The sequence below is a fragment of the Oryzias melastigma genome, linkage group LG16 (assembly GCF_002922805.2).
Source record: "Oryzias melastigma strain HK-1 linkage group LG16, ASM292280v2, whole genome shotgun sequence".
Classification (NCBI taxonomy): domain Eukaryota; kingdom Metazoa; phylum Chordata; class Actinopteri; order Beloniformes; family Adrianichthyidae; genus Oryzias; species Oryzias melastigma.
This window is the reverse complement of record NC_050527.1, coordinates 6,072,253-6,098,508: the sequence shown is the minus strand read 5'-3', so window position 1 is coordinate 6,098,508 and position 26,256 is coordinate 6,072,253. Positions and strand designations below refer to the sequence as shown.

General features: G+C 39.1%; 1 protein-coding gene and 2 long non-coding RNA genes across 10 annotated transcripts in view; 2 read left to right on the top strand and 1 right to left on the bottom strand.

Moving 5' to 3' along the window:
* LOC112143739 overlaps positions 1-4,630 on the top strand; it is a 22,643-nt gene extending 18,013 nt beyond the window's left edge. For all 4 annotated transcript variants that reach the window (XR_004949392.1, XR_004949394.1, XR_004949391.1 and 1 more), the window contains one exon: positions 4,095-4,630. This is a non-coding gene — a long non-coding RNA (uncharacterized LOC112143739). The remainder of the gene's footprint in view (positions 1-4,094) is intronic.
* Positions 3,396-26,256, bottom strand: part of chd4b (chromodomain helicase DNA binding protein 4b) — a 24,726-nt gene continuing 1,865 nt past the window's right edge. For 2 of the 5 annotated variants that reach the window (XM_024267723.2, XM_024267722.2), the window contains exons 4-39: positions 23,986-24,231; positions 23,762-23,877; positions 23,567-23,666; positions 23,259-23,481; positions 23,022-23,143; positions 22,786-22,909; positions 21,637-21,809; positions 21,097-21,342; positions 20,755-20,958; positions 20,461-20,672; positions 19,979-20,110; positions 19,797-19,896; positions 19,522-19,713; positions 19,073-19,273; positions 17,872-18,009; positions 17,659-17,780; positions 17,398-17,571; positions 17,175-17,316; positions 16,840-17,089; positions 16,629-16,753; positions 14,813-14,905; positions 14,258-14,722; positions 13,968-14,142; positions 12,882-12,968; positions 10,658-10,749; positions 10,418-10,551; positions 10,168-10,312; positions 9,922-10,078; positions 9,261-9,346; positions 8,956-9,184; positions 7,996-8,052; positions 7,686-7,853; positions 7,491-7,599; positions 6,529-6,661; positions 6,250-6,445; positions 3,396-4,494 (exon numbers count right to left, since the gene is read on the bottom strand). In XM_024267723.2, the coding sequence (XP_024123491.1) occupies positions 4,292-4,494; positions 6,250-6,445; positions 6,529-6,661; positions 7,491-7,599; positions 7,686-7,853; positions 7,996-8,052; positions 8,956-9,184; positions 9,261-9,346; positions 9,922-10,078; positions 10,168-10,312; positions 10,418-10,551; positions 10,658-10,749; positions 12,882-12,968; positions 13,968-14,142; positions 14,258-14,722; positions 14,813-14,905; positions 16,629-16,753; positions 16,840-17,089; positions 17,175-17,316; positions 17,398-17,571; positions 17,659-17,780; positions 17,872-18,009; positions 19,073-19,273; positions 19,522-19,713; positions 19,797-19,896; positions 19,979-20,110; positions 20,461-20,672; positions 20,755-20,958; positions 21,097-21,342; positions 21,637-21,809; positions 22,786-22,909; positions 23,022-23,143; positions 23,259-23,481; positions 23,567-23,666; positions 23,762-23,877; positions 23,986-24,231 (5,871 nt within the window). In that variant the 3' untranslated portion in view covers positions 3,396-4,291. Of the gene's footprint in view, positions 4,495-6,249; positions 6,446-6,528; positions 6,662-7,490; positions 7,600-7,685; positions 7,854-7,995; positions 8,053-8,955; positions 9,185-9,260; positions 9,347-9,921; positions 10,079-10,167; positions 10,313-10,417; positions 10,552-10,657; positions 10,750-12,881; positions 12,969-13,955; positions 14,146-14,257; positions 14,723-14,812; positions 14,906-16,628; positions 16,754-16,839; positions 17,090-17,174; positions 17,317-17,397; positions 17,572-17,658; positions 17,781-17,871; positions 18,010-19,072; positions 19,274-19,521; positions 19,714-19,796; positions 19,897-19,978; positions 20,111-20,460; positions 20,673-20,754; positions 20,959-21,096; positions 21,343-21,636; positions 21,810-22,785; positions 22,910-23,021; positions 23,144-23,258; positions 23,482-23,566; positions 23,667-23,761; positions 23,878-23,985; positions 24,232-26,256 lie in introns of all 5 variants that reach the window. The other 3 variants (XM_024267726.2, XM_024267724.2, XM_024267725.2) reach the window with 3 other exon arrangements.
* Positions 19,170-20,613, top strand: LOC118599864. Its single transcript, XR_004949397.1, has 3 exons — positions 19,170-19,296; positions 20,171-20,319; positions 20,472-20,613. It is a non-coding gene; the product is annotated as an uncharacterized LOC118599864 (long non-coding RNA).

Below are 26,256 nucleotides of genomic sequence, written 5' to 3'. Positions count from 1 at the left end.
CCCTCCAGGTGCTGTCGTGGTTAACGCCAGCTATTGTCGTTTGCATTATTTGCCTCACATATTCTTTGCAGTTAGACTTGGTTTGGCGTCTTTTTGTGTCTCAGGTGGCCTCAAATCTCAGACAAAAGGCAGACATGTATCAAACAGCACACATGCACACAACTACAGTGACAGAAAAAAATGTTTCTGATTTGGTCTACTCACTCCTGCTATCAGGTTTGTACTGCAAACTGATACTGTGAACATTTTTCCCTGATGAAAAAGGTGAAATGCAGCATAGTTTATGAATGAATAAATCAATAGACTTTTTTTTCCAGGAAAATGAACTCTATTATATTAATTTTACATATTTAAAAGCTTTAAGGCCTGTAACTAACTGGCAACCTGTCCAGAGTGTTCTCCACAGATGCCCAATGTTGCCAGGTTAGGCTCTGGTGGCCCTGTGACCCCAAGAGGGAAGCAGTTCATTAAGAAAATGGATAGATGAATGCGTTTTTTTAAGAGAAAAGTAACCCCATTATAATAATTTTACAAATTTAAAAGCTTTAAACTCTGCAACCAGTGTACTCTACTGTCTTCCTACGTTGCCAGGTTAGGGTCTGGTGTCCCCGTGACCCCAAAAGGGATACAGTGGGTTAAGAAAATGGATGATTGCATTTTTTTGCTTAAGAGAAAAGTAACTCCATTATATTACTTTAACATATTTAAAAGCTTTAAGCTCTGCGACAAACTGGCAACTTATCCTGGGTGTACCCCGACAGTAGGAGGGATAGGCTCTAACAGACTCTTGAAAATGGATGGACAGATTTTAATAGTTACTGTTACTTTAGACATTATTCTTGTTTTTTTTTTTAGGTTGAAGGTCTGAATTTCACATTTGAAATGCTGCTATAAACAGCTGCTTGATGGAGAACTGCACCAGTTCCTGGCAAACTAACTAGCAGCTGTGCTAAAAACAAACAGCTATCTTTGGAAACATGGGGCCTTTAATACATAACAGTCTGGGAAAATGATGACTGAAAAAAGACACTTTCTAAAAAGCATTGAAGGTCATTTTTTGTGGAGAGGATGTAGGCGTATAGAAAAACTGTCACAGACAATCAGACATCAGTAAAACAATAAAACGCATTGTCTTCATTGTGTTTCTCTTTCCTCTTGTCTCATTGTTGCTGTTTGAAACTATTTTTGCTGTGTTATTGCAGATTTTACAGTGTTTTGGTCTGTCTGTCTTAAAGGGACAATGTTTTCAAATCTTTATTAAGCCATGTCACATGTGATTATAGTGTCAAAATCCACAACAAAATAACTCAAAAAATAAGTTTATAAAGATATTTATGCTAACTTATTGGAAAACTTGAACAAAAAGCTGGTCAGCATGAATGAAAGACACAAGTTTTAGCTTTTATTACTGTCAGGCTTGGCTACCACCAGGGGGCCTAATCCAGTGCTTTTGGGTGTCGGCTCCAACAAGTCAGGCTAAATGCAGGGGGTTGTGTCAGGAAGGGAAACTGACGTAAAACCAAAGCCAAATCTGTCATGCATATCACAAACAGAACTTTTATTCTGGATCATGGGTAAACAACTGTTGACCTACCGGCTGCTGGTGGAAACTGGATCACATCTGGTGTAAGAAGGAGAGGAGGAAGGCAGGAAGAGAAAAGGAAAAGCAGGAGTGGAGGATGCTGAGGTGGAAATTTGAATGTATGGAAAACGAGAGAGCTGGTCGACGTGATGGAGAGAAGAAAGGTGGATCCTGCGTGTTAGGGGAGCGTGGCCTATAGCTGTGGAGCAGGTTTAAGCTGTTTTATTATGGTGTGGATGAAAAAATTAGGAGGGATTCTGAAGGGGGAATGATTTGGTGCTGAGGAGAGTGTGTAAATTTAACGTGTGGAACTCTGCATTTCATTTTGTGTATTTCATAGCTGGAAATAAATGTAGGCGTTAACAGTTAAGAATTAGAATAGAATAGAATAGAATAGAATAATCTTTTTTTTGTCATTGGGCACTTGTATAATGACATTAAAAAGTAATCCCCTTTCCTAGGTGCAGAAAGTAATAACAAAAAATATCAGGAACATTTTTAAAACAAATTGTTAGTGCTAGATTAAAATTATATTCCTATTAAAATATACAAATATGTATATAAATCATAAAATAATAAAACCTAGCATACATTTCCCATTCTGCATACATCATACTATTGCACAGATACCTTCAACTTGAATTTAAAAAGACTATTGCACCTTAACATGTTTTTAACTGAGGAAACGGAACAGTAAATAAATCAGTACCTCTTCTAACCCCTTTTAAAATGGTAAAACTTTTTTGGTTCTGAGGATTTTTTTTAATTTTTCTATTGAATTTCTTATTTTTTATAAAAGCTTAATTGATATTAATTCTTTTTTTTTACATTTCACTTTCACTCTAAATGCTAAGGTTTTACATAAAAAACATCACATTTTCTGAACAATTTTATTTTTTCCCCTCCAAAAATAAACTTTATTTTTGATAATAAACTACTGCTGTATGGTAGGGGACCCTGCAGGTCTTACACCAGCATACCTAAACATTCAGTTTTTTTGTTCTCATTAAGATGAGATAATACGAAAACTTCACAAAATGAAGATACTTTAGAAGTAAATCTTTTAAACAAATAAATGTCACAGATATTAGTCAAAGAATAACCTAAACATGTCATTCGGGAAGCAGGAGCAGAAAAAATAAAAGCCTACCTGCAAGACATTCCGTGTACTTTCTCCTGAAGTTGATGTACTTAATTCAATCTTCTGTGCTGCAAATCTTTCACTTTTACTCAAAATGGATAAAAATGAGACATTTTTGCTCTTTGGATCAGCTGCTGCTCTCATTCCTTCACGGAGTCGAGCGAATTTAGCTCCTCTCCTTTAAGATAAGCTATCAAGCTTGAGTTTGGCTTATCCTCCCACCCTGTAATTTACTTTAATTTTGTCCTAATTACCCTACTATCTGAGGGGGAAAATCTGACTGTTCCTGTCCCCGTCTTTCCCAGCGTTTCTGCAGATGAATCCAGAATTAACATCTTCCTTCATCACATTTTAAGTGCGTTTGTGTATGGAAGTTGCACTTCATTTTTTAAGGCTTGCATGTCATTTATGTAATGCCCATTTATGCATGTGCTTAATGAGATCATGTTTCACTAAACTGCTGCCAACATTCACTAAATGTACAAACAAAAACAGGATGTCATATTTTTGTAAAATGTATGGACAAATTTAACACAAATGTTACAAAATAAACATAGTGCCAGGGCTGTATGTAGTTATAGTAATTCTTAAAAAAATAAATATTTTTTTATATTTAAAGCATGTGCATAAAGGAAACATGAGGTGTACTCTAACATCAAAATACGAGGGATTGAGAAATTGTTGACCTTTTATTGCAGTCCTTAAAAACAAACAGCAACAATAAAAACAACAAAGTGATAACAATAATATTAATAATTATTAATGTAAAACAACATAACAACAGACAATGGGGAAAAAAATACAGAAACTCAAGATATAATTCTTAAAACGTGTACCTAAAAGCTGTGGACCTATTCTGTTTCTATTTCAGGAAACAAATTAGGAATGTCAAGGTGTAGTTTGCACAAAGCGCTGATCCCAGATGGATGGAGGGATAGAAGACACAGATGGGAGACAGACGGACTGATGCAAAAGTGACAGTAACAGTCTCTGTGAGCGGCCGTTCTGCAGTAGAGATGCACATCAATATGTCATGTTTAATACATCAACGAGCACTTCCTCTCGACGCACGCGTACTGGCGAGAACAATATACTTATATAACTCCTAACGGATCCTTTCACACGCTCCTAAAGGGGAAAATAACACGATACAAACCCCTGAACTCTTCAACAACCCCAAAGTTACTAAAAAGCATCAGTGTACTCCACGCGTGCCGCTTCCGCTCCAGTCAGTCGTCTGCCTAAGTATTCACATGTGACACACATTTGACCCTGCTGTCAGTTTGGCCGGCGGTTGAATCCGATCCCAGATAGAGGAAAAGCGCTTGATTGGGCGAGAGAGAATGACGTTATGCTTCCGTTCACTCCCAGTGTCCCACACAGGTCGAGTCCAGCCGTGCAGCTGAAGCTCTTCCAGGCGTGGGTGGAGGGGGGAGTTATCGACGCAGAGTGAGACAGACTAACCCGGCTGCGTGGTTGGTGGCGGTTGAGGGGAGAACATCTGCTACATGGCGGTGAGGTGGAGAAACTAGCCTCGGAGGAGAGGTTTTTATTTCGTTTTTTTTTGTTCAGCGAGGGACCTGCATCTGCTGGGAAGTCTGTGACTGGTTCTGAGCTGTGACCTCAGGACCCCGGCTGGCCAGCCGGCTCAGGATGTTCCTCTCAGACATTTGCAGCCTCACGGCCACCGGAGGTATCCTGGCGATGGTTGCTGGGAGACGAGTGACGTCGGCCTTCATGTCACTGAGCAGTTCCTCGAGCTGTTTGAGAACTGGAGACAGAGCATCACAATCAGCAACAGAAACCAATATTAGGTTTTATGGACAAATCGATTTAATCTAATATTTACACATTTAGATGTCTTGATTTTTGCAGCTGTAAAAATGACATTAAACAGCTTATTTCAACTGTGTCACATACCTTTTATTTAGATCATCTGTTAAAGTTATTTAACTAGTTTAGAGCTAAATGCAGTTTCAATTCCTGTTTGCATGCAGCCTCTGCCTCTCATTTCTTACTTCATTAAAGATCCACTCCAATGTAAATTGTGTTTTTCGTGGTTTTAACATATTTTTGTGGCATTTTTTTACATGATAGATGACATTTTTAAAGAAAATTAGGGAAAAAAATTGCATTTTTCAATATTTATTAATTCAAATAGTCGAGAATCAGGAGCAGACGAGCTTATATTCTGCACAAATGTAGTTTTTATGTAAAATCTTCAATCGTCTCCATCTGCTCCATTCTGATGCATCCACTTTCACACAAATCGATCCAAGGACGTCTTTGTTTTCCTCATTAGAGATGGCATCTATTTTTGCTTCACTGGTAATATTAGGTTGGAGGTGTTAGAGGCTGTAAGCTGTGTGTAAACAAAGTGATGAAGTTAGGGTTACGATAAGCCAAAAGTCCCTATTGCCGCTCTGCAGAAACCTTATCCAAGAAAACAGCAGGGTTTTGAATTTTGGCTAAAAACAACATCATCGTAATTACTCTTAAACTAAATAAATATTCTTATCTTAAAAACTGAAAATAATTTTACAATAGAGCCAAAGATGATTGAAGTGGGACTTTAAAGTCTTTTCTAAAAGACGTTTTACATGAAGCACAATGAATTAATAAACTAAACAAAAACAAAGTAAATGTTTATAATTTTATTATGAATGCTTGAAATTGCAGTGTAAGAACAAATAAGAGCAAATGATTGTAGACAGAAAAACATCCTTGTGTGTTCATGGTTTTTGAAACTATGTAAAGCTTTGTCACCACTTTCTTTTAGTATTAAATATTCTTTATTTTTGTAGCAATATTGGAGCAGATTTTCATCTACTTCACTGAAAACAGTCAGAAAAATTAGTAAAATTGTTGCCATTCTTCACAAATTATCCTTGTGACAGAAAAAGACCTAAACGTTGACATGTGAGCCCTAAAATCTATTAAAATGATCCGTCTTTCTACGGATTTTCATATCAAATCTGTTGTATTTTTCTTTTAAAGTTTCTTTTCATTTCAGACTTTGCTAACATTGCATCATCTAAAGATATATTTAAGTCATGAAACCATAAAAAGGTTTGTTTTTTTAAATTAAATTCATATGACAACAAACATCCTTAAACACAAAAAAACTATTTTAACCATTTAACCCTGTTGATGTCACAGACAAAACGTAAATAACTGTTTGACATAACCGTAACTAGACCACCGTTCATGTGATCAACGTGAATCAGCTGATTCTGATGTGTAGAAAAGCGGCTTTTCATATTGGCTTTCCATCAACATCGCCTCAAAGTCCAAATCCAATGAAATTACTTTAGTTATGGTAACGAAAGAATGTAAACGCTGCAACTGAAGCTCTGATGTTAAAGGGTTAACTGTAATATTGCAGCGGAGAACTCTAAAGTAGTTTCTTGGTCTGCAGCACCTGGACCCGAGCTTCATTTGGTGCATCTCCTCTCCTGCACAGTCTGCATGAACGCCACTGATGCATTTTATTTGTATTTAACGTTAGCTGTCGTCTGTCCTTTACCTTTATGAAGCACTGCATTGGCAGGCTTGTTTCCAGACATGGACTCCTTGCTGAGGTGCTGATGGGACTCGGCGAGACACTCTACCTCACTGAAGCGAGTGTTGAGCGCCATGGAGGGATGGGCCGGGTCCTCGGTCATGTTCAGGTACGCTGCCCTGCGCAACTGCTCCTCGATAACTAGCGCCTGCTCCAATAACTTCAGGAGGGGACAGAAAAAAACTCAGCAAGTCATGACAAAAAATTGCAAATTTCTGACCTGTTAAGAGGTATTTGTTTTACCTTGAACCTCCGAGCAAGAAACTTGTTCTTGATCTCCAGGAAGTTCCCTCTGCTCATCTCTCCTTTGAAGGGCTCGTTAATGATGGCGAACCGCACATCGTTCTGAACATCCTGCCATCGAGCGTAGCCATGTCTGTGGGGCGCAAAGTCAAGAAACCTACAAAAATGAGAGATTTAACAGTCTGCAGGACTTGAGACTTGACTTTAACAGCAGTCTGTAGTTACATTCCAGAATTGGTTTTAGGTTTTAATGTGTTTTCATTAGATAAAGGAACATTTATCTCTACATTTTTTACAGCTTCTTACAATGTTTTAGTCTCCTGATGTTTAGTCTGTTGATCAGAATTAGTTCTTTAAAAAATCTCTACAAAAGCATCAGTTATCACGTCTCATGTTTGGGTTCATGTGACCATTAAGAGATTCTCCCGGTACACTTCTGCTACAGGGACTGTCTGAATGACTTAATATCCCGCCTTAACCCGAGAGGGAAAAAAATAAAAACAAGATTAAAATAGAAGATCTTTTTTTTAACTGTTTCAGTGAACATAAGAAAAATATCATAGAGTTCAGGAGACCCGAGCAGGCTGCCTCCCCAATGCTTGTCTCCCGGAGTCGGAGTATCTCATTTTACGAGTCATTGAACACATCAGGTGTCCAAAGAGGAGTTCCTGATTGGTAGATGCGACGCGGCAACCTCGCCAAAGTTCAGATATTTGAAAATTGCGCTGCTGCAAGACCAACACCCCACGCCCGATGCTCAAACTGCATTGCAGGATGCACAAATCGCATTCAGTGTGAAAACAGCTTTAGATTAATGATGTCTATAAAAATGTAAAAACATATATTTAATACCACCAATTGAGGTTTGATCTACACCAAAGTACAACCATATATTTTTCTTACTTTGCTAAAGATTCCATATATTTTACTAATAAAAATAAGAATGATCAGTTAAAGGATACTGTATGATTCCAGCCAAAAGCCAGTAGTCATGGCGACGGTGCCAAATTTCGTAAGTCTTCTTCGTGACGGTTGCGGCCCTTTCTTCATTCTGCCAGAGAGAGTGGAGCTCTGCGGAACAAGACAAAAAAAAGCTTAAACCAGGCAGAAATGAAAGAGGACAGAAAGAAATGGAAAGAGGAAGAGCGTTTGTCCACCTGTGAAGCCGCCGTCAGCTATGTTGAACATGAACCTCTGCTTTGTGGCTTTTTTCTTCTCTTCACTGATGTTCACTGCCGGAGCAGCTGCTCCTCCGTCTTTGGCGTTCTCTCCGTTCTGCAGCTTCCCCAACTCCTCCAGTTTTCCTCCGTCCTTCTCCTCTTGTTCTGCAGGAAAAAGTTGAGAAACATCCGACATAGATGACAATAATCCCAAGACGTAAACAATATCCATCCATTCTTTAGAGTCAGTTTTGTAAAATATGTGTGCAAAAATACGTCATGTAAAGTGATTTGCTTATGTACAAACCTTTTTTCTCCTCTGCGGTGGAAGAAGTGTCCATCTTCTCATCTTTGCCTTCTTCGGCTAAAAGGGAAGCAGAGTTAGAACTGAAATAGTGACAGAGGAAGTAAATGCAAGGCTGAGACATTTCTTTTGTGTGACAGAAAAACAAATTCTGCAGGCTTTTTATTTAACTAAATCTTATATAATTTCATATTTGTAAATAAATTTGACAATCTGGAACAATGTTCTACCTATAACCCATAAAAAATCTATCAGATAAAGTTTGTTTGCCTCTGACATTCTACTAATGACTGTTAGTCATAGGTTTGTATTATTATTAACACACAGCTTGAAAGTTTAAGGTAAAATTCAAAAGCAGGAATGGAAGCATCTCTGTGGTAGATCCGTTAAAAAACTGGAACTAAAACAGCATTATTTATAAGAAAAACTCCAAAGGCCACAGCTTGTACTTCTATATTCTCTTTACTTTTAGTAATGAAAAGGAAATACAAGAACTTTACATATTCAAAAGATTATTTACCCCTAAACAGACTAAACTCAACTGCTGATCTGCATATGATTCAAATTACCTCCGTGTTTTAGTTAAGGTGTAGGAAAAGTATATTTAAAAACTTGGTTAAATTTAAAAAGGAAAATAATAATTGTTACATGAATATAAACAAATATGCTCTTTAAAATAGACTGTTATAAATAACATAAATATTACTATAAGTAGTATAATATAGAGTCATTATAGTACATCACAAGTCAACAACGTGGAGGGAAATAATATAAAAACACTAAAAACAATAGTTTTGTAGTTGATATTTTATCTGTTAGATTAGAGTTTTAATATCATTACATTAACAGCTTTCAAAAGATTTATATTTATATTTAAAAATGTTTGCTAAGCTTTAGAATTCAATAGTTTTATTTAAAACCTGTGATAGAGATAGTTTAACTTTAAGCATTCATCTAACTCACCTTTAGACTTGTCCTCCTCTGAATCCATCTTTCCATCTGAACTTTCAACCTTAATGTTCGCAGAAGACTCTTTTTCTGAGGCAGACTTCTCCTCTTTCTTTAAGCTCATGTCTTCTGCTTCCATCTCCTTTCCTTCATCCTCTTCGTCCTTCTCTTCCTTGCTGGCCGTGAAGTCGTCCTTCTTTTCGAGGACAGGAGACTTCTCAGACTCATCTGGGATTTCGATGATCTATTGGAGAGGTATTCAACGTCAAATGAGTAACAGTGACAGCTTTCAGAGCAACGGATAAAAGAATGACATTTACTTCTGGGTCTTCTCCCTTCTTAGGAGCTTTGAAATCTTCTCCATCTTTCTTCATGTCGTCTTTGTCCTCCGATTTAGACAAATCCTCTGAAATGATAAAAAAAAAAAAGTTTCAAATGTTGCATTAGGGGCTAAACTCTTCTCTATTAATTGCATTAGATTTTAATAAATAAATAAAAATTAAATGGATTTTCCAAAAAAACTATTTGTTTTTTCTAAATTCGTCCACAAGAGGGTGCAAGTCAAAATGAAACCATGTCATGTTTAACAAAAAAAAGCTCTTTCAGACGGTTAAGTATATAAAATATTTACATTTAAAATTCAAATTTAGGTTCCTTTAAGGAGAAATACTTAATTGAATCGCTAGTTCAAATATATTTGAAGATTCATTCATCCATTTGTTCTGTGCAGAAAAAACTAAAAGAAAAATGCCATCTGGTCTTGATTTTGTTTTTTTTTTCTTTTAATTGAAGATTTGTTTCCCTCTAATCCAAAAGGCTTCTTCAACAAGATAAAATGAAAATTATTAATTATTAATATAATGAAATTATAAAAAAATTAAGTCGAGATGACTTGATGACTTGATAAATTTCACATATTCACGAGATTGTGAAGTATAAGGATGAATAAGATTAATAGTGGATGTGAAAGTGCCCGTTAACCTGGGATAGGTGTGTTTGGCTGCGTGTCTGCAGGGGTCCCGGTGGAAGGAGTTTTGGGGTCTTCACCAGCAGCCAAAGCAGCAGCCCTTTTGTTTTCCTCCAGCTCTGCCATCCAGGGCATGGACCACTGACCGTTCACGTGTTCGAACTCCTGCACCTGTTCCAACACGTCCGTTCTCGTCTCAATTTAAGTGTTCTAATAAACATTAACACCCAGAATGACAGACAGGAGAACTGTGTTCGTACCTTTTTCCTGATAAGTGACATCACACCGATGCGTGTGAGCACGTGTTGCCTTGACAGACCCTCTCGAGGAACGCCGTCCGCAAAGGTCTCCGCTCCGTCAGCTCCTGGCTCGCAAAGGTGCCGCATAAACAGAGAAACGTACGCCCTGTGGGGGGGGGCGGAAAACCCAACATCGTTAAAATATTTTAAGCCTTCCATATTTTCTTTTAGCTCTTAAATTCAGAAAGTTGTAAATCTTTGAAGTACTGACTTGAACTCTTTTTCTGATTTTCCTCGCAGGTCCCTGACCAGCCACTGGTTTGTGAACGCATCCTGGGGCGGCATCCCATAACGCATTACTGCATTCAGGAAAGCCTTCCTCTGCCGTGCATTGAAGCCCAGGACCTGACAGGTCACAAAAAAAAACTATCTTAATACATTTTTCACAATAGATTTTACCCTCCATAAAATAAGAAAGTGATCAGGGGTGAAAGGTTTAGAAGAAACTCACCTCAATGTTCCCACCAACCCTGGCCAAGAGTGGAGGCAGAGGTTTGTCCCTGTCGTTCCTCAGCCCTTTGCGGTTCGGTCTGCGGGCGTTGGCTGTTCAGAGGAAAACACAATTACCTCACAGAAAAACAGCATCAATTCCAAGAGACAGGAACTCATCAAAGCTGCAGGAGAACAGTTAAAAATGAATGATGGTGAATGATGTGAGCTTGTGTTTGTCCTACAGTTTCTCTGTGTAGATGCTCCACTTACGGCTCACCGCTGGTCCTGCTGAAGCTCTCATTCTAACAATTCTCCTCACCTTTACTTTTGCCCTTTCTTAGGACGGGTACTGCTTTCAGAGTCATTACAAACCGAAAGCAGTGTAGGGTTAAATTTATTTGAAAACAACTGAAGCAACAGCCATATTGACAAAAATACATTGGATATATACAGATGTCTCAGTGCACACTGTTAACATACGTCATTGCGGAGAATTGCTTTAAAAAAAACACAAGTCAAACGATCGTTTTGGAACAAAAAAATAGATAACAGCTGATATTAAAGACAAGTTGATGGCTGGCGGTTTCATTTCTCCCTGTTTGCTTTCTCTTTTCTTCTTTTCCTCGTCTTTCTTTCTTTCCTTGCCTTTCTACGATCTGAGCACATGATGCAAGAACAAGTCCTGTTTCGTAAGTTGTTGTTGAAGTTGTCGATCAGGACATCGTAGCTTTCGTCTGAATCTGAGTAAACATCTGCAGGGGCGGTTGGATGGTTGGTTATTAATGAGGTTTAAATTGAACAGCCTTTGTGTTAGAACTACGGTCACATATCCCAGAATGCCACCGCGCGCTGAAGTAATAATGCAAGTTTTCAGCCAAATTAGCAGCAGAATTTGTAATCAGAAAGCAGCAGTCTCCTTCCACCCTGCAGCCAAGGATGTTTTAAGAAAACGTTAAAATTAAACCGTGCCTGAACGATATTGACATTGGTTAGTGGCCGCCCTGGGACATTTGGATGCTGCGTGGTGGCAGTCCAGTGACTGGCAGGAAGGCAGCAACCATAGACAGTACATAGAGATAACTGGACTGATCATCCCTTCCACCCTCGCGTTCCAAATAGGAAGTACCTGCTGGTCCCAGAAAGCAAAAATCTCATAGACTTCTAATGAAAATTAAATAGTTATTAGTCTGTCATAGCATTTGGTAGGATAACCATCCTTGCTCTGAGATTTCTTTTGAACTTATTTTTGCCAAACCTACATTTTTTATTATATATTTTCTTTATCGCAAGTTATTTAACAGACAGATTCTCAGACCAATCACTGCTTACTAGTGTTGTCTGGTCTCTAAAATGGCAAAATCAGAGGATATGCGTACAGCGGAAAGATGGCGACTGGACTGACTTCATTTCGTCGAACCTGAAGTAAGGCATTTCTATCAGTGACGTCACAGCCCTGTTTTGTCCATCTCTTTCTATATCAATGTCAGCAATGCAATAATTGACTGATAGGAGGGTCTCTAAGGTCCCCAAAGTCATCTGATGATTGACCAATTTCAGACTGCCACCCTCCAGCCACCCCCCTGCCCCTGTGCTGCCATCCCACTGCCACCATCCGATTGTTAGAAATCACGCAGTAGCAGTTCAGGTCGTTGATTCTGGGATTCTGGCCTCTGTGGGTCCAAATGGGGAGATGCAATTGATGCTGCACGATACTCATCACAGCGTTGGTAGCACCACAGCGACTCAGCATATTGACTTATCGTGGTTGGTGCTGAGAAAAATACGAAGAAGACAAAACATTTGTGCTTTCTTGGGAGGTGTGGGGTCTAAAAACTATAATTAGTGCTCAAAATCGGAGTTGCCAATGACCAGTGGTGCAGAATAGTCCACTTTTTATTCAACCCCAGGCTACTGGGCGGCACTTGATAAGGACGGCTGTCCGGAGACATTTACATATCGTCCAATCAGAGCTGCTGTCTGCCAGCGATCCGGCTGCAACCGCTTAGCTTTCGTAATGAGGTCATCCCCGACCTGACTGACCTCCGTCGCCTACATTCATGACCACACCAACAAAATCAGGCGACTCTTGAAGATTTTTCCGATGCCTCCCCCTGGCGCGGCGGCAGTGGTATTTGTGACCGTAACATGAAGGCTTTGAATGGTTCTTAGAATGAAGTCTGAAGAACTCAGAGCAAAACTTGAACAGGAACATCATCGGAATCAGCCGGCTAAGAGAGCTTCACCTTCACTGCGTTCATCAAAGTCCTCGTCACCCTCCTCTGAGGCCACGGAGTAGTCCGACTGGTTATCCGACTGGTCCTCTTGCCAGTCTAAACAGAGAGATAAAAAGATTTATTTAAAAAAATGACAAAAACCAAATTTGGAAACGGACAGACAAAACAATAAGTTAGATAATCTAACATTTCTACTTTCTAGCAGCTATTTCCTGCAAAAATATCTCAGATAAAATTAAAAATTTCCTTTCCTTACATGAATTTTTTTTTAATTTCTGGAATTGTTATTTTTTTTAATGCACATGAATGCATTTACAAAAAAGGTACCGTCAACATGGACAGAATACGGAAATCCATTTGACATTTCTGTTTTTAGAATAAAGAAAAAATGTGGGGAATAATATACTATGTAAATGGGACCACATTGTTGGTATGCAGATGAAAATAGAGGAACCTCGTCTGTCGTTTTAACAGCACATTCATGAGGTTTTATATTCTGCTTCCTGCCATCGATTGGTGGAACCGCTTAGGGAGGAGAATTCCAAACAGATAAGCTTGAAATTTGATAAGTTCTGCTTATTCTTTCATATCAAGGTTCAACTTTAAAAGCAGAAGAGCTTGTGATCATTTATTCAAGTGAAATATTAGCTGTCTCTACCTCAACTTCAGCTTAAATAGGATAAAAGTATATTGTTTTTTGCCAAATTAAGAAGCAATTGTCAAAATACGCTAAATTTGAAGACCTATTGTAAGGTTGCAAAATTAAAAATACAAATATAGTTAGCAAAAAGTTGAAATTTTCTTTTTTGGGGGGGGTTCTTTAAGCCGTTTTATGAACATGATTTAATACTAATTTTGGAAATCAACTTTTTAATTTTAAATAACTACAAAATAAATTAAACTTTAATTTCTGACAACTTATTTTTTCAAAATAAAAGCATATTTTACAAGTTTTAACAACTAACTTTCTAAAACAGAAAGGCTACCACTATGTCTGTCTAATACATTTAACACAAAAAAAGACAAATCCACCAACAACACATGACACACACACACAAAAAGAGATTCCATTATGTTCTGTACCCTGTCTAATACCTCGGTCCTCCTGGGAACCGTCATTGTAGTTGACCGGTTTACGAGTTCGTTTGCCTTTGCCCAGGTTACGGGCGAGGTCTTCCTGCTGCTGCTCATAGTGATGCCGCAGCAGCTTCTCCCAGTAGTCCGGATCCACACTCTCCTCTTGCTTGATCACCTCTCTTTCCACCTCCTCCTCCTCAAAGGAAAACACTTAATTTACTCTTAGCTCTAAAGAAAAAGTTCTGAAAAAGACCATTAGTAGCCAACTGCTCTTCAGGAGTGAGACATCATCACAAACAAAAATGTACCTCGTCGTCCTCGTCTTTGACCACATACTGAGCCACCTTGAAGGAGCTGAGGTACTCGTTCATGCTCTGGATCTCAGTGTCGTCTGTGGCATCCTGGTTCCGGTCCAGCAAACGGGAAATGGCCTGGTCATCGTAGTGGATCACACTGCTGTCATCCTCTTTGTTGTCCCCTAAAGACAAAATAGCATTTGATTTAACTTTGGAAACATCTTCCATTGAAAGTACAGCTGGATTTGTAGTTCGTACTCCCATAAATGTGGAGACTGATTTATTTGAACGAGTATCTAAAGGAGGATCATGAAGGAATTCTACAGTTTTCTCACCGTCTCCAGCTTCATCCTTGAAAAGTTCCTCAGTGCCAAACTTCAGAATGTCGTCAAGTTCCTGCTTTGACATGGATCCGGTCTTGGAGCCGAGACCAGGTCTCACTACGAGATGAGTAAGCATCATCTTCTTCTTTGCCACCTGGTGAGCGGAAAAACAGATGAGCCGATGAATAGAAAACATCTTAAAAACATGTAATTATTGTAGTTTGGAGTGTTGTCTTTCACAGACCTGTGTGATCCTCTCTTCAACAGAAGCTTTGGTAACAAAGCGATAAATCATCACTTTCCTGTTCTGCCCAATACGGTGAGCTCTACTGAACGCCTGCAAAATATGGAACACGATCAACCACGAGCCTTAAAAACAAACATCCTGATAGAGTTCGTGGATGGGCGATAGATCAATTTTATCAAATAATCCCCATTTGTTCTTTTAGAAGGTTTAGTTTTGGGAAAATCTGGATTTTATTTTCCCAGCTTTTTTAGGCTTTCATTATTTGGAGTAAGGTCAGCTGACCCTTTTTACATGACAAATTTGTACAGTATTTATTTTTATAAATGCCCTATCTAACTGTTTTCTCTCTTAGATCAGTCACAAATCAAAATACAAATGTCAGTAATCCTGTCTGCTGCACACAGCTGCTTCACTAAATTCCTTTGGACAATATTAAACAAGTTGTGGATTTTTTCTCTCTGACAACCCAGTCAAAGTTAGACAAAGGTTACAAATACTTCATTGAATGCAACTTGTTTAATTATAAAGGTAATTATTCTTCTGACTTATGCTAAAGCTAGCTTTCCACAATGGGTATGAGACGTAGAGCTGCACAAGTTGCTTACATTACAAGTAAGTAAAGAGCAAAAGTAAGACAATTTCACCTTGTCTCACATTTAAGTAAAACTAATTACTGTTTAATTATTTTCTAAATTGGTCCCCTTTGCTTGTTCTCATAACTGTGTCTGATCTGCAGGAAAATAAAGTTAAACAAGGATAAAATTAATGGGAAACTATCAAAAATATAAATACAAGGAAGTGACTTTTCACATGTCATTTTAAAAATATGTACTATTTTCTTGGTCGCACTTATTTTAAAAGGTAAAAATACGTGGCTTAAATTACTGGTTGTGACACTTGGTAATCATTTCTGTTTTTATTAATTCCCCCTTAAATTGCCCCATAAACCTCAAATACCCCTTAAAGCAAGAACCACTTTTAGCCTTGGATGCAATTAAAATGCGTGAGGGGTCTGCGGACAATGCAGCATTGTGCATCTTGAATAGTCATCGGCTTTTGTACTTGATCGCACTTAAATACGTGTGAACGACATCAGTCAAAATAAATTATAAAAATATCTGCTTTAAATGAAAGGTCAATATTTTCAATAGAACCTCAAATAGTGGAGGATAATTCAAATTTGTTTTCTGATTTGTGAACAATCTAACAGTGAAAATTAAAATACAGGTAGGTAAGACATTTATAAGATAATATTGTGCAAATTTCCATTAAAATTTGTAAGGTTACCTTTTAATATTTATGTAAAATTGTGTTAAACCACTTTCAGCATAGTCAGTCTAGATCTGTAAACCAGAAGTCACTTTACACAGTAGTGTAGTAATATTGTCATTTTTTCTACTCGCTCATTTCTTGCAACAAGCAGACACGAAGAAGGCAGTTAGCAAATGGAGGTTTGTTCTGCAAGCTACACGAGTGCTTGAGATACAAGAAGTGGGGTTTTGACTTCAAAGCTGAAGCATCAAACCACACGCTGCAAATTCTGTTTGAAGGTTGTAGCTACCAAAAGAGGGAGCATGACAAATTTGTTTCACGTTATGTGTAACTCACAAAACGTCTTTTCAACAAACATTTCTACTTTTGTATTTAGTTGCATTTTGTTTTTGTCCAAATGAGAGGTTAAGAAAAAATAGTTTTTGTAAAATATATTGTTATTTGTAATTTTTGTTAACAAAAGTGAAAAGAAGGAGAAAAAAATGATGAATTTGTTGTGAATGAATGAATCTCCAAACCCTAATAGAGTCGATATGCTAACCTGGATGTCATTGTGAGGGTTCCAGTCAGAGTCGTAGATGATGACGGTGTCAGCAGAGGCGAGGTTAATGCCTAAACCGCCAGCTCTGGTTGAGAGGAGGAAGGCAAACTGCTGAGCTCCAGGAGCTGTCGGGAAAACGAGCAGACTTCCCATCAGGAAAACCAACAGCCTTTTTGTCCAAAGAGGGAAAACGTTGACATTGAGTGCTCACCGTTAAAGCGGTCGATGGCCTCCTGTCTCATGTTTCCAGTGACCCCTCCATCTATCCTCTCGTATTTATATCCCTCGTTCTCCAGGAAGTCTTCCAGCAAGTCGAGCATTTTGGTCATTTGGGAGAAAACCAGGACTCTGTGGCCTCCTTCCTTCAGTTTCTTCATCATCTTCTGAAGCAGCATGAGCTTACCCGAAGCCTTGGTCAGAGCAGCCCCCTCATACATGCCGTTTGGAAGTTTTGGTGCTTCCTGAAAACAGAGGAAGACCGTGTGAAGAAGCTGCAGAGCAAAGATGGATAAAACTCAGTGATGAGACTATAAAATAAAAACCCACAGTGGCAGCTGCTGGAAAGAGGTAGGGGTGATTGCAGCACTTTTTGAGGTCCATGACGACATTAAGCAGAGAGACTTGGTTTCCACCTCCACGAGTGTTCAGGGCCTCAAAGTTACGCGTTAGAATAAACTTGTAGTATTTTCTGGGTAACATAAGAGAAAACAATGAAGATGTGGATCATAAAGATAAGGACATTTTTTTGGTGGCCTGCATTGTGACTCACTTCTGCATGGGGCTAAGCTCCACTCGAACAATCAGCTCCGTCTTTGAAGGCATGTGTTTGAATACGTCGGCTTTTAGTCTCCTGAGCATATGTGGTCCAAGCATGTCGTGGAGTTTCTTGATCTGGTCCTCTTTTGCAATGTCTGCAAATTCTTCCAGGAAACCTTCCAAGTTACTGCAGGACAAAAAGAAATGTGGTGAGATTTTCACTGTGGCTTTCAAAAACAACTATGTGCTGTGACAAACACAAAGAGAGGCTGACTTGAATCTTTCGGGCGTCAAGAAGTTCAGTAAGTGGAAAAGCTCTTCTAGGTTGTTCTGAAGAGGAGTGCCTGTCAGCAGCAGCTTGTGCTGAAGTGAGTAGTTATTCAACAATCGGAAGAACTGGAACAGTCAGAAAATGAAAAGAACAAGTTATATCACAAAGGAGTTTTTACTTCCACTGCTGCACTGCTATAAATTATGTTATAAATACCTTAGACTGGTTGTTCTTGAGCCTGTGAGCCTCGTCCACAACCAGACAAGCCCATTCAATGGAGCCCAGCACAGCTTGGTCAATAGTGATCAACTCATAGGATGTCAGCAAAACGTGGAATTTAACCGGAGAATCTTTCTGTTAAGTCCAAAACCAAAAAGTTCAGAAACACCAGCGTCAAATATTTTTTAAACAGAAATTCCAGTAATTTAAGGTCATTGCTAATCTGAAATGACTTTTTTTTAATGTTCTGAATGCAGCATTCCCTCATTTATTGCGTGAATTACGTTATAAAAATAACTTGGAATAAAACTTCTCACTACACACTTTATACAATTCTCTCAGACAGACGAACATTTTCACACTTTTCTCTTTTGCTTAAACTCTCAAAGTTCAAACCTTTAAAAAAATAAGTCCAGTTTTATAAAAAGAAAAAAAAGATCTAATCACAATTGAAGATCTATGTCCATATGGCAAATTCTGTACTGGGGACCGGCATGGAGGAGATTAATTGACAAGGTCAACAGCTAATCAGGAGGCACTGCACCATTGACTATATAAGAAAGATCTGGACTGAGTGGTCCCCTTCCTTGTCCATTCCAAACAGGAAGTAGTCCTGCTGGCTCCAAAAGGCCAAAATCCCGTAGACGTTCATTAAGAAATGGACATTATTATTCAGTCATTTTATTTGTCAGAAATACTATTCTTGCTAAGATACCTTTATTTAGCATCTTCTTACTAATGATATTTTTTTAGATTTTTATTATTCTATTATTATTTTTTTTCTTTATCACAAATTATTCAAGTTATAAACGGACCAATCAGATGCCCCAGTAAAAGCATGTGGTGCCCACTGGCTCCATATTAAACGTTTGATTGACAGATTCTCCTGTGGAAGTGGAAGAGCTGTGGACTTTGAACAAGCTCACTCATGATTGGCAAAGGTAGTTGCTATAGAAACATGACTCAGACTGTCGACTGGCTCCAAATGGCGGCACCAATACCACAGAAAAATGGCAACTAAGTTAGCTTCATCTTGCTGGAGCCGGAGGCAAGCCATTTTCTATGGGTGACCTCACACTAGCTCAGTCCATATCTGTTCTACTACACGCAGAAACAGTTAAATAAAAAGAGTGCAAAATTGCACTGAAATATCTCTCAAAACATATTTAACAATCTGTTAAACAACTGCTAGTCTTACCTTCATCTTTGAGGCTTTTTTTCCTCCCCTGATGGCATTCCCTTCAAAGGAAAACTCGTTCTCTCTGATTACAGCCCTGCTGTCTTTGTCGCCGACATAGGTAACCACGTACATGTCAGGAGCCCACATTTCAAACTCTCTTTCCCAGTTAATGATGGTGGAGAGAGGAGCGCTGACCAGGAAGGGACCTTTGGAATGACCCTGCATCAGGCGGAAGACAAAAGGTAGAATCAGATTTCCTGTGTTGTAGATCATCCAAATGAGCAAAAAAGGATTTGTCTTGTCCTGCCTTTAGGATAAGGCTCTTCTCTTTGAACCCATCCCCTTTGTTGGACAAAATCAGTTTATGTCCCATGTCTTAGCCTTCACTTGTACAGAACGACAGTGCAGGACAGACTGGACAAAGTGTCAAAAAAGTAAATAAGTGCTCCCATAAAGCTCAAACACACCTCTTTATATAAGGAGTAGAGGAAAACGGCCGTCTGAACAGTTTTTCCTAAACCCATCTCATCAGCCAGGATGGTATCTGTGGCCTGAGCCCAGGAGAACCGCAGCCAGTTCAACCCTTCCAGCTGGTACGGGTGCAGCGTTCCGCCTGTACTGTCCAGGTACTCGGGCTGCCGGTCAAACTTGATAGTCGGCTGGAGAGGAGGGAAACAAACTCTTAAATTCAAAAATGTAGAACACCAAAGAGATATTGTCTTCCAAAATAATCAAAGCTCACATCCACAATTGGATTTGCAGGAGGACGTTCTGCCTTTTTCACTTTGACTTGCTTTTTGAGTTTTTTGCCAGGTCTTCCCTCCTCGCCCATCATCAGCTCTCTAGCAAAAAAAAGAAAAAAAAAACTTATACATGAAAGGCTTTAAATGCTTTAAGAAAAGCAAAATAAAACAATCAGGATACCTATGATTCCAGTATGTCTGTTTGTAGGGATCGAACTCAGGAATGTCCATGTCTTCACTCTCCCAGGTTGACTGGTCATAAGGCAGATCTCTCCACTTGATGAGATAGTGGACGTTGTTCTTCTTATCAACACTAACATTTAACACAAAAAGAAGAAAACATCTCATTTATTTGTCTTTGATACAATTTTAGTGCAAAACAATAATATAACTGGAGCAGCTGTGGTGCACAGCGGTCGACCTCTGATCAGAAGATCTCAGGTTCGGTTCCCGCGTCTCCCATCTATGAACCCCACATTTCTCCTGGTGGTTATAGGTTGGTGCCAGTGTTTGTCAACGAAGGTAAGTGAATGTTTGTGCAAATGTGACTGTAAAGTGCGCCATTTACCATTTAAATATCCCAGTATTCTTGGCTGAATTGTTTTCCCTAAAATAATGAATGTATTTATTTTTACTTCCTAAATAACTCCTAACATCCCTTACCTGTGGTTAAGGACACGGTGGATCATCAACCACTCCAACTTGACTCCAAAACGGCAAAACTCTTCCTCCATGTGGACAAAGAGAGGATCTTTGTTCTTCCTTTTGGTGCTTTTGTCATCGTCCCCCTCGCCGCCAAAGTCCACAGGAGGCGGTTCATCCATGTCAGTCTTCCTCTGGTAGTTGCGGAACATCACCTGGCAGTTCAGCTCCAACTGTAGAGAACAGCAAGAGGCTGTCAGGTAACTAGATGATTGGTTACAAGCATCAGAGTAAAGGGTGATTGATGGGATGTACCTGCAGCTCCTTCACCCAGGAGCAGTGCCAGTACGACATGTTACACCACTTGACAAAGAACTCCCTCTCTCTGCGGCCCATCAGAGGGTGAGGATCGGGGGCATCCGCAGGGAGGTCAGGAGGCCGTGGGACAGGAGTGGGGGGCGGGGGGTCACCCCATCGCCAAGTTAAAACCCTCTGGACTTTTCCCTTCATCGGTGGACACTGTCAAAGAAATAGTTTCAAGGGGCCTTTGGTTTAGAAAAGTAGCACTAAAATGTTAAGTTATATTTTCAAAATAAAACAAGAATGACTGTCATCTGAAATTGTACAAAAGCAGATCAGAGCGAGGACGCGGCTCACCTTGCAGCGGGGGCAGATCCATTCTCCGTTGGGGATCTCAGGAAGAGGAGGGTTGAGGCAGTGGATGTGGTACGAGGAGGGGCAGGTGTCACAGCAGAGCAGCTCGCCGCCATCCTTGCACACGCGACAAAACTCGATGTGGTGATCATCCTCCTCCTCCAGCCCTTCGTCCCTCCTGTCGTCATCATCCTCCCCTTCGGCGTCAGACAAATCGTCCCTCGCTTCCCACTGGATCCCCTCCTTCTCCTGGAGGCAGAACCGCAGACGGGAGGCGGCAGCGTGTATGTGGGGGGGAAGCAGATGGGCAGGGAAGGAATGCAGAAAGAAAAAAAAGAGGGAGGGGGTGGGGTGTGCGTATTTTTATGGGGGGTGGTGAAGAATAACAGTGGAGCAACAGGGGTGTGTGCATAGAGAACAAAGAAATTAATTCAACAAAAAATAAAAATTTATTTTTCTTTTCATTATTTTCAATGAAACAGTTAATTTGACTTGTAACTTCCATAATTCCAAAACTTCTGCACACCATTGGGAAGCACTTACACAGTGTGGACAGCTCCACTTGCCCTCTGGGGCCTTTTCCATGTCAGGGTCCAGACAGACCATGTGATACGCTCTGGGGCAGGTGTCACACAAAATGATCTCTCCTCCCTGTTGGCAGACCTCGCAGTAGTCCTGGTGGTCGGTCTCGTATCCATCACCATCTTCTGTCTCCACTGGAGAAACAAGAGGTTTACAGAAAACATGCGTCAAGAACTCATAACATTGTAAAAGTTCCACTCCAATCATATTTAGATTTTTTTGTAAAAGCATTAACAGTGTTTTTTTTTAATTATGATTATGCTGTTTTTAGGTGAAATATTTTAAAAAGTGCCCATTTTTGGGACAGTTTCTGCAGAGAGGCAGTAGTTCAATAAAAATTCGCCTCCGAGTTGTGAGCGGGACAGTTTGTGTGGTGTTAGCATGCAACTATTTCCCATCATTCCTCTGTTTACACTCTCTCTTGCTAGCTTACAGCCCCTCACACCCCCAACCGAATATTAGGCCCAACAAGGGGCGCAACAGATCACTGGCCACGGTACTTACCTAACATTGCACATCAAATTGCACCGATTTTTTTTATTATTAGGCATCAAAGTCGGTCATTTTATAAAAAGGCCTTAATGAGCAATGTTTTGATGTGAGATATGTGTATTTTAAGTACTTTATATATTTTTTGATAAATAAACGTTTTGAAGCATTTCAAAAAATAAAATGTAAACTTTTATCTTGTGATTTTTGTCCTGTTTTTCCTTTTTTATTGACCCGATCCGTGACTCTAAGATTACGATAAGACCTGAACCGTGAATATTGTGATCTGTTGCATCCTTAGGTCCAACAAAAATAGCAAGCAATACTGGAGCTTGTAGTTTGTACGTAACAACTACAAGTTTTTTCAAGCATTTTTTTGTCTGTTCCTGATTTGCCACAATTTAAATAAAGAAATACTCAGGAATGCAGTATTAATCTTAACCTCTTAACACCTGAATTTCTTTAGAATCAATCACTTATGTTACAACATGTAAAAAAACACAATTTTTATTAGAGTGGGTCATTAACTTTGGCCTTTATTGTGGTGCCTGTTTTTAATCAAAAGATGAAATTTTAGCCTTAAGATCAGATGTTTGATTGTATTTCAACCGTCCACCATACCTTTCTTCTTTTTCTTTGCGCTCTTGGCTTTTTTCTTTAGACGACTGCTGCGGTTGGAGCCATCTGACACAGAGTAATTCCCATCATCAAAGTCGCTGTCATTATCAGGCTCATCTTCATCACTCTAATTAAGAAACAGGAAGACATAAAAAATGGATTTTAGCAGTTTTTTTAAGTATTAGGAGCAGTGGGATAAACAGATTCAGCAGATTAGATCACAAGGATTTGTATCTTACAGACGAGCGCTTCCTTTTGCTGTTCAAGCCTCCTAGTTTGATTTTCAGAGGAGCCACTTTTTTGGGTTTCTGCTTCGGAGGAGGTTTGGGCGCCGGCTTCGACCTCCTCCGTGCATTTGGACCTAAAGAATAACAGCCATGTAGTGACATTTATAAAAGTCCATACTGTCATTTGTAAAAATGTACTAAGTACCAATGCAACCCGGTATTTCTCTCAACAAATTCAGCCGTTTGTACCTTTCCCCTCTTTAGTCTTGGCTTTGCGAAGAGGAGGTGCGGGTGTGGCTGCGGGTGCAGCTGGTGCTGCAGCAGCAGGGGCAGCAGGAGCAGCAGGAGTAGAGGTAGAAACAGGAGGAGCAGCAGGAACGCTCTCTGCTCCGTCAGTCCCTGAAACCACCATGTTCTCCACAGTTGCAGCCACGCTGGCAGCTGCCAGAGCTACATTAGCAGTAGCACAACCCTACAAAACGATAAAACACCAAAGTGAGAACGTTTCCATTTTACAAATACTTAAATTAAAGAAGTGTAAGTTTTAATTTTAATACCTTCAGGGGGTTATTTGTGCTGAATTCTCGCCACTTTGCCATCATTAAAGTCATCATCTTGGACACAGCTATTTTGGGGTTCTTTGCTGCAATTAAAGGTCTAGTGGCACACAAACGATATGGATTATAATTTAATCCATGAAAAAAGATGTGATTACAAAGTAATTTAAAAAAAAGCATAAAATGTTTCTTCACCTGACAAACTGGCTGAAGGCCTTATAGTTGGTGAGGGAGTTGTAGTCTTCCTGAGTAAAGACATGGTCAATGTCTTTCATGCCCCAGGCTTCCAGCAGCTGCGTGGAGCTTTTAGGCTGCAGCACAAGAAGGAGGAGTTTAAAAATAGCAACCGGAAAAGGGACGGTTTTCGCCTCTCGCAAACTAACAAACGCAATACGCTCACGGCGTTAATGAGCTCTCACCTGGCAATCATCCTCGTCATCGTCGTCATCTTCTGGTTCTGGGTTTTTACGTTTGCTTTTGGAACCTCCTTTTTCGGCCGCCCCGCCTCCTTTTTTCTTATCTTTGGCGGAGCTGGAGCGCTTCTTTTTTTTCTTCCCAGGGGCATAATCACTTCCTTCGCTCTCTGACCGCATACCAAACTCATCTGCATCCCCCTCTCCTACATCAATTCCAATCAGGTTCTCTGGGGAGCTGACTGGCAACTCCTACAAGATAAAGAACCGTTTTCTGATGACGTTAATACAATGTTTCCTATGAAGGTGATTTTATTCTCTCTATTTATTGCATATATAGATAATTTTGTATAAATTTATATTAATGACAGGTAATGTTTGGCACATTTAAGCAAAAAAATAGCAAATGACAATGACATAAAAGCATAAAGGATGCACAATTATAAGAAATGTACACTGCGTTTTCAAAATAATGAGAGCAATTACTGATTAATGTCATGTTTAAAACAAAATCTGACTTTATAATCTAAAATATAGCATTGACATTAGATGTAGTTTCATAAAATTGTTTATTCAGATGCATTTTAAAACAACTATTAATTGTAGTGATCATTTTTGTGAGTTTTTCTGTCTGATTCTGAAGTAAAATCTCCTTATCCTCCAGCCTTAACAGTTTTTCTAAAGGTTTTATTACCAAATCTGATGTTTTTTATTCTGTAACATTCTAAACTCATCAGCTAGTAAATTTAGTAAATTTGCTTTAATTGCTCCCCGTTTCGATTTGAATGACCACCTTCAAGGTCAGCAGGCTGTCCACGTGCCTAAATGCATCAAGCGGCTGTCATGTGATTGACTTGTTAGCTTTTAGCATTAGCGTTGCAGCTGCAGGTTGTAAACAGCCTTATGGCAAATGAGGAGTAAGGTCATTAAATCCATGAATCCACACGATTTCATTGCAAGTTACATAGATGATGGTTATGCATTCAGCTGAACGTCACCTCTGAGATTTTTATTCAACTCTTCACTTTCCAAATTCAGCTACTCATTTGTGTAAATTCCTTATCTTTTTGTTGATTGTAGCTCAAATACTTTGTACTTTTATAAATAGCAATTAGGACATTAGATGTAGTTACATTTGCTTAAATGGCTTTTTTTTTTAAATAAATTCTCATAAGAAAGTCAAACACTTTACTTGAGTAAAACAGTGACTTTAACACAAAAATTAATGATCTTTCTGGCCTAACGAACCCAGTGGGGATGTTGCATGAGATTAGGAAGTTATCTAAGCCAATATCCAATGTGTGGAGGATCTTTGCAGCATCCAGACTCAACATTCTGTGAAGACTGTAGTTCAATAATTTAATACTCAAACTTATATTAAAGTAAAGATTAGGCTATTTAGAATGTTAAATATTATAATGTATGCTGATGATTAAGGATAATAATGTATGTTTTATTCCAGAGTTAAATGGGTATAAATGAGTGGCTTAAATAGGCTGCAGATTTTTATTGCTCTTAAATTCTGCTAAATGGAGATTCTCTTGAATGAATGACTATTGTTATCAGTGAGTATATTGAGTTATCTCTCCTTTTTTATAATGTGTTTAAAGACCCACACCAATGAAAATTGTGTTTTTGGTATTGTTAACATGTTCCTGTAGTCTTTTTTCTCATAATCGAGGAAATATAAAAGTTTAATATTAAAACTGTGTGTCTTTCTTTATACAAATCGTGTTGGATCAGCAACAGACGAAAACCTGCGGTTGGTGATGCAGCACCTACCATGGGCAGGAAAAGTATCCCTTCTCTGCTACAATTCTGCTGGATCCACTTACAGACATATATATCATTAACGTTTTTTTTTCTTTTCTTAGCTGCCATCTGGCTCAAAACTGTACAGCTGGATGACTCCAATATTGCTAGCTGGGTTTTTAATGTTAGCCTGTGAGGTGCTATAAGATAGCGGGAGAGCACATAAACAAAGGGATGATGGGAAATTAGCTGAGGCTAACATCCCCACCCCAAACTCAGATGCAAATTTCTAATGAGCTGCTGCTGCTCTGCAGAAAATTAGTCTTAAAAAATTATGTGTGTTTTTTTCTTTTTTGGCTAAAAATAGCATAACTGGGAATGCTTTTACAATAGAAAAATTACAGTTGAAGTGGAACTTTAATATAAACTAAACTCTACCAAATGTTTGGAATATTAATCTTATCTTTTGGACATTTTGTGCATCTTTTCTACATTAATTGAGTGTATATTGTGAACTGCAGAAAA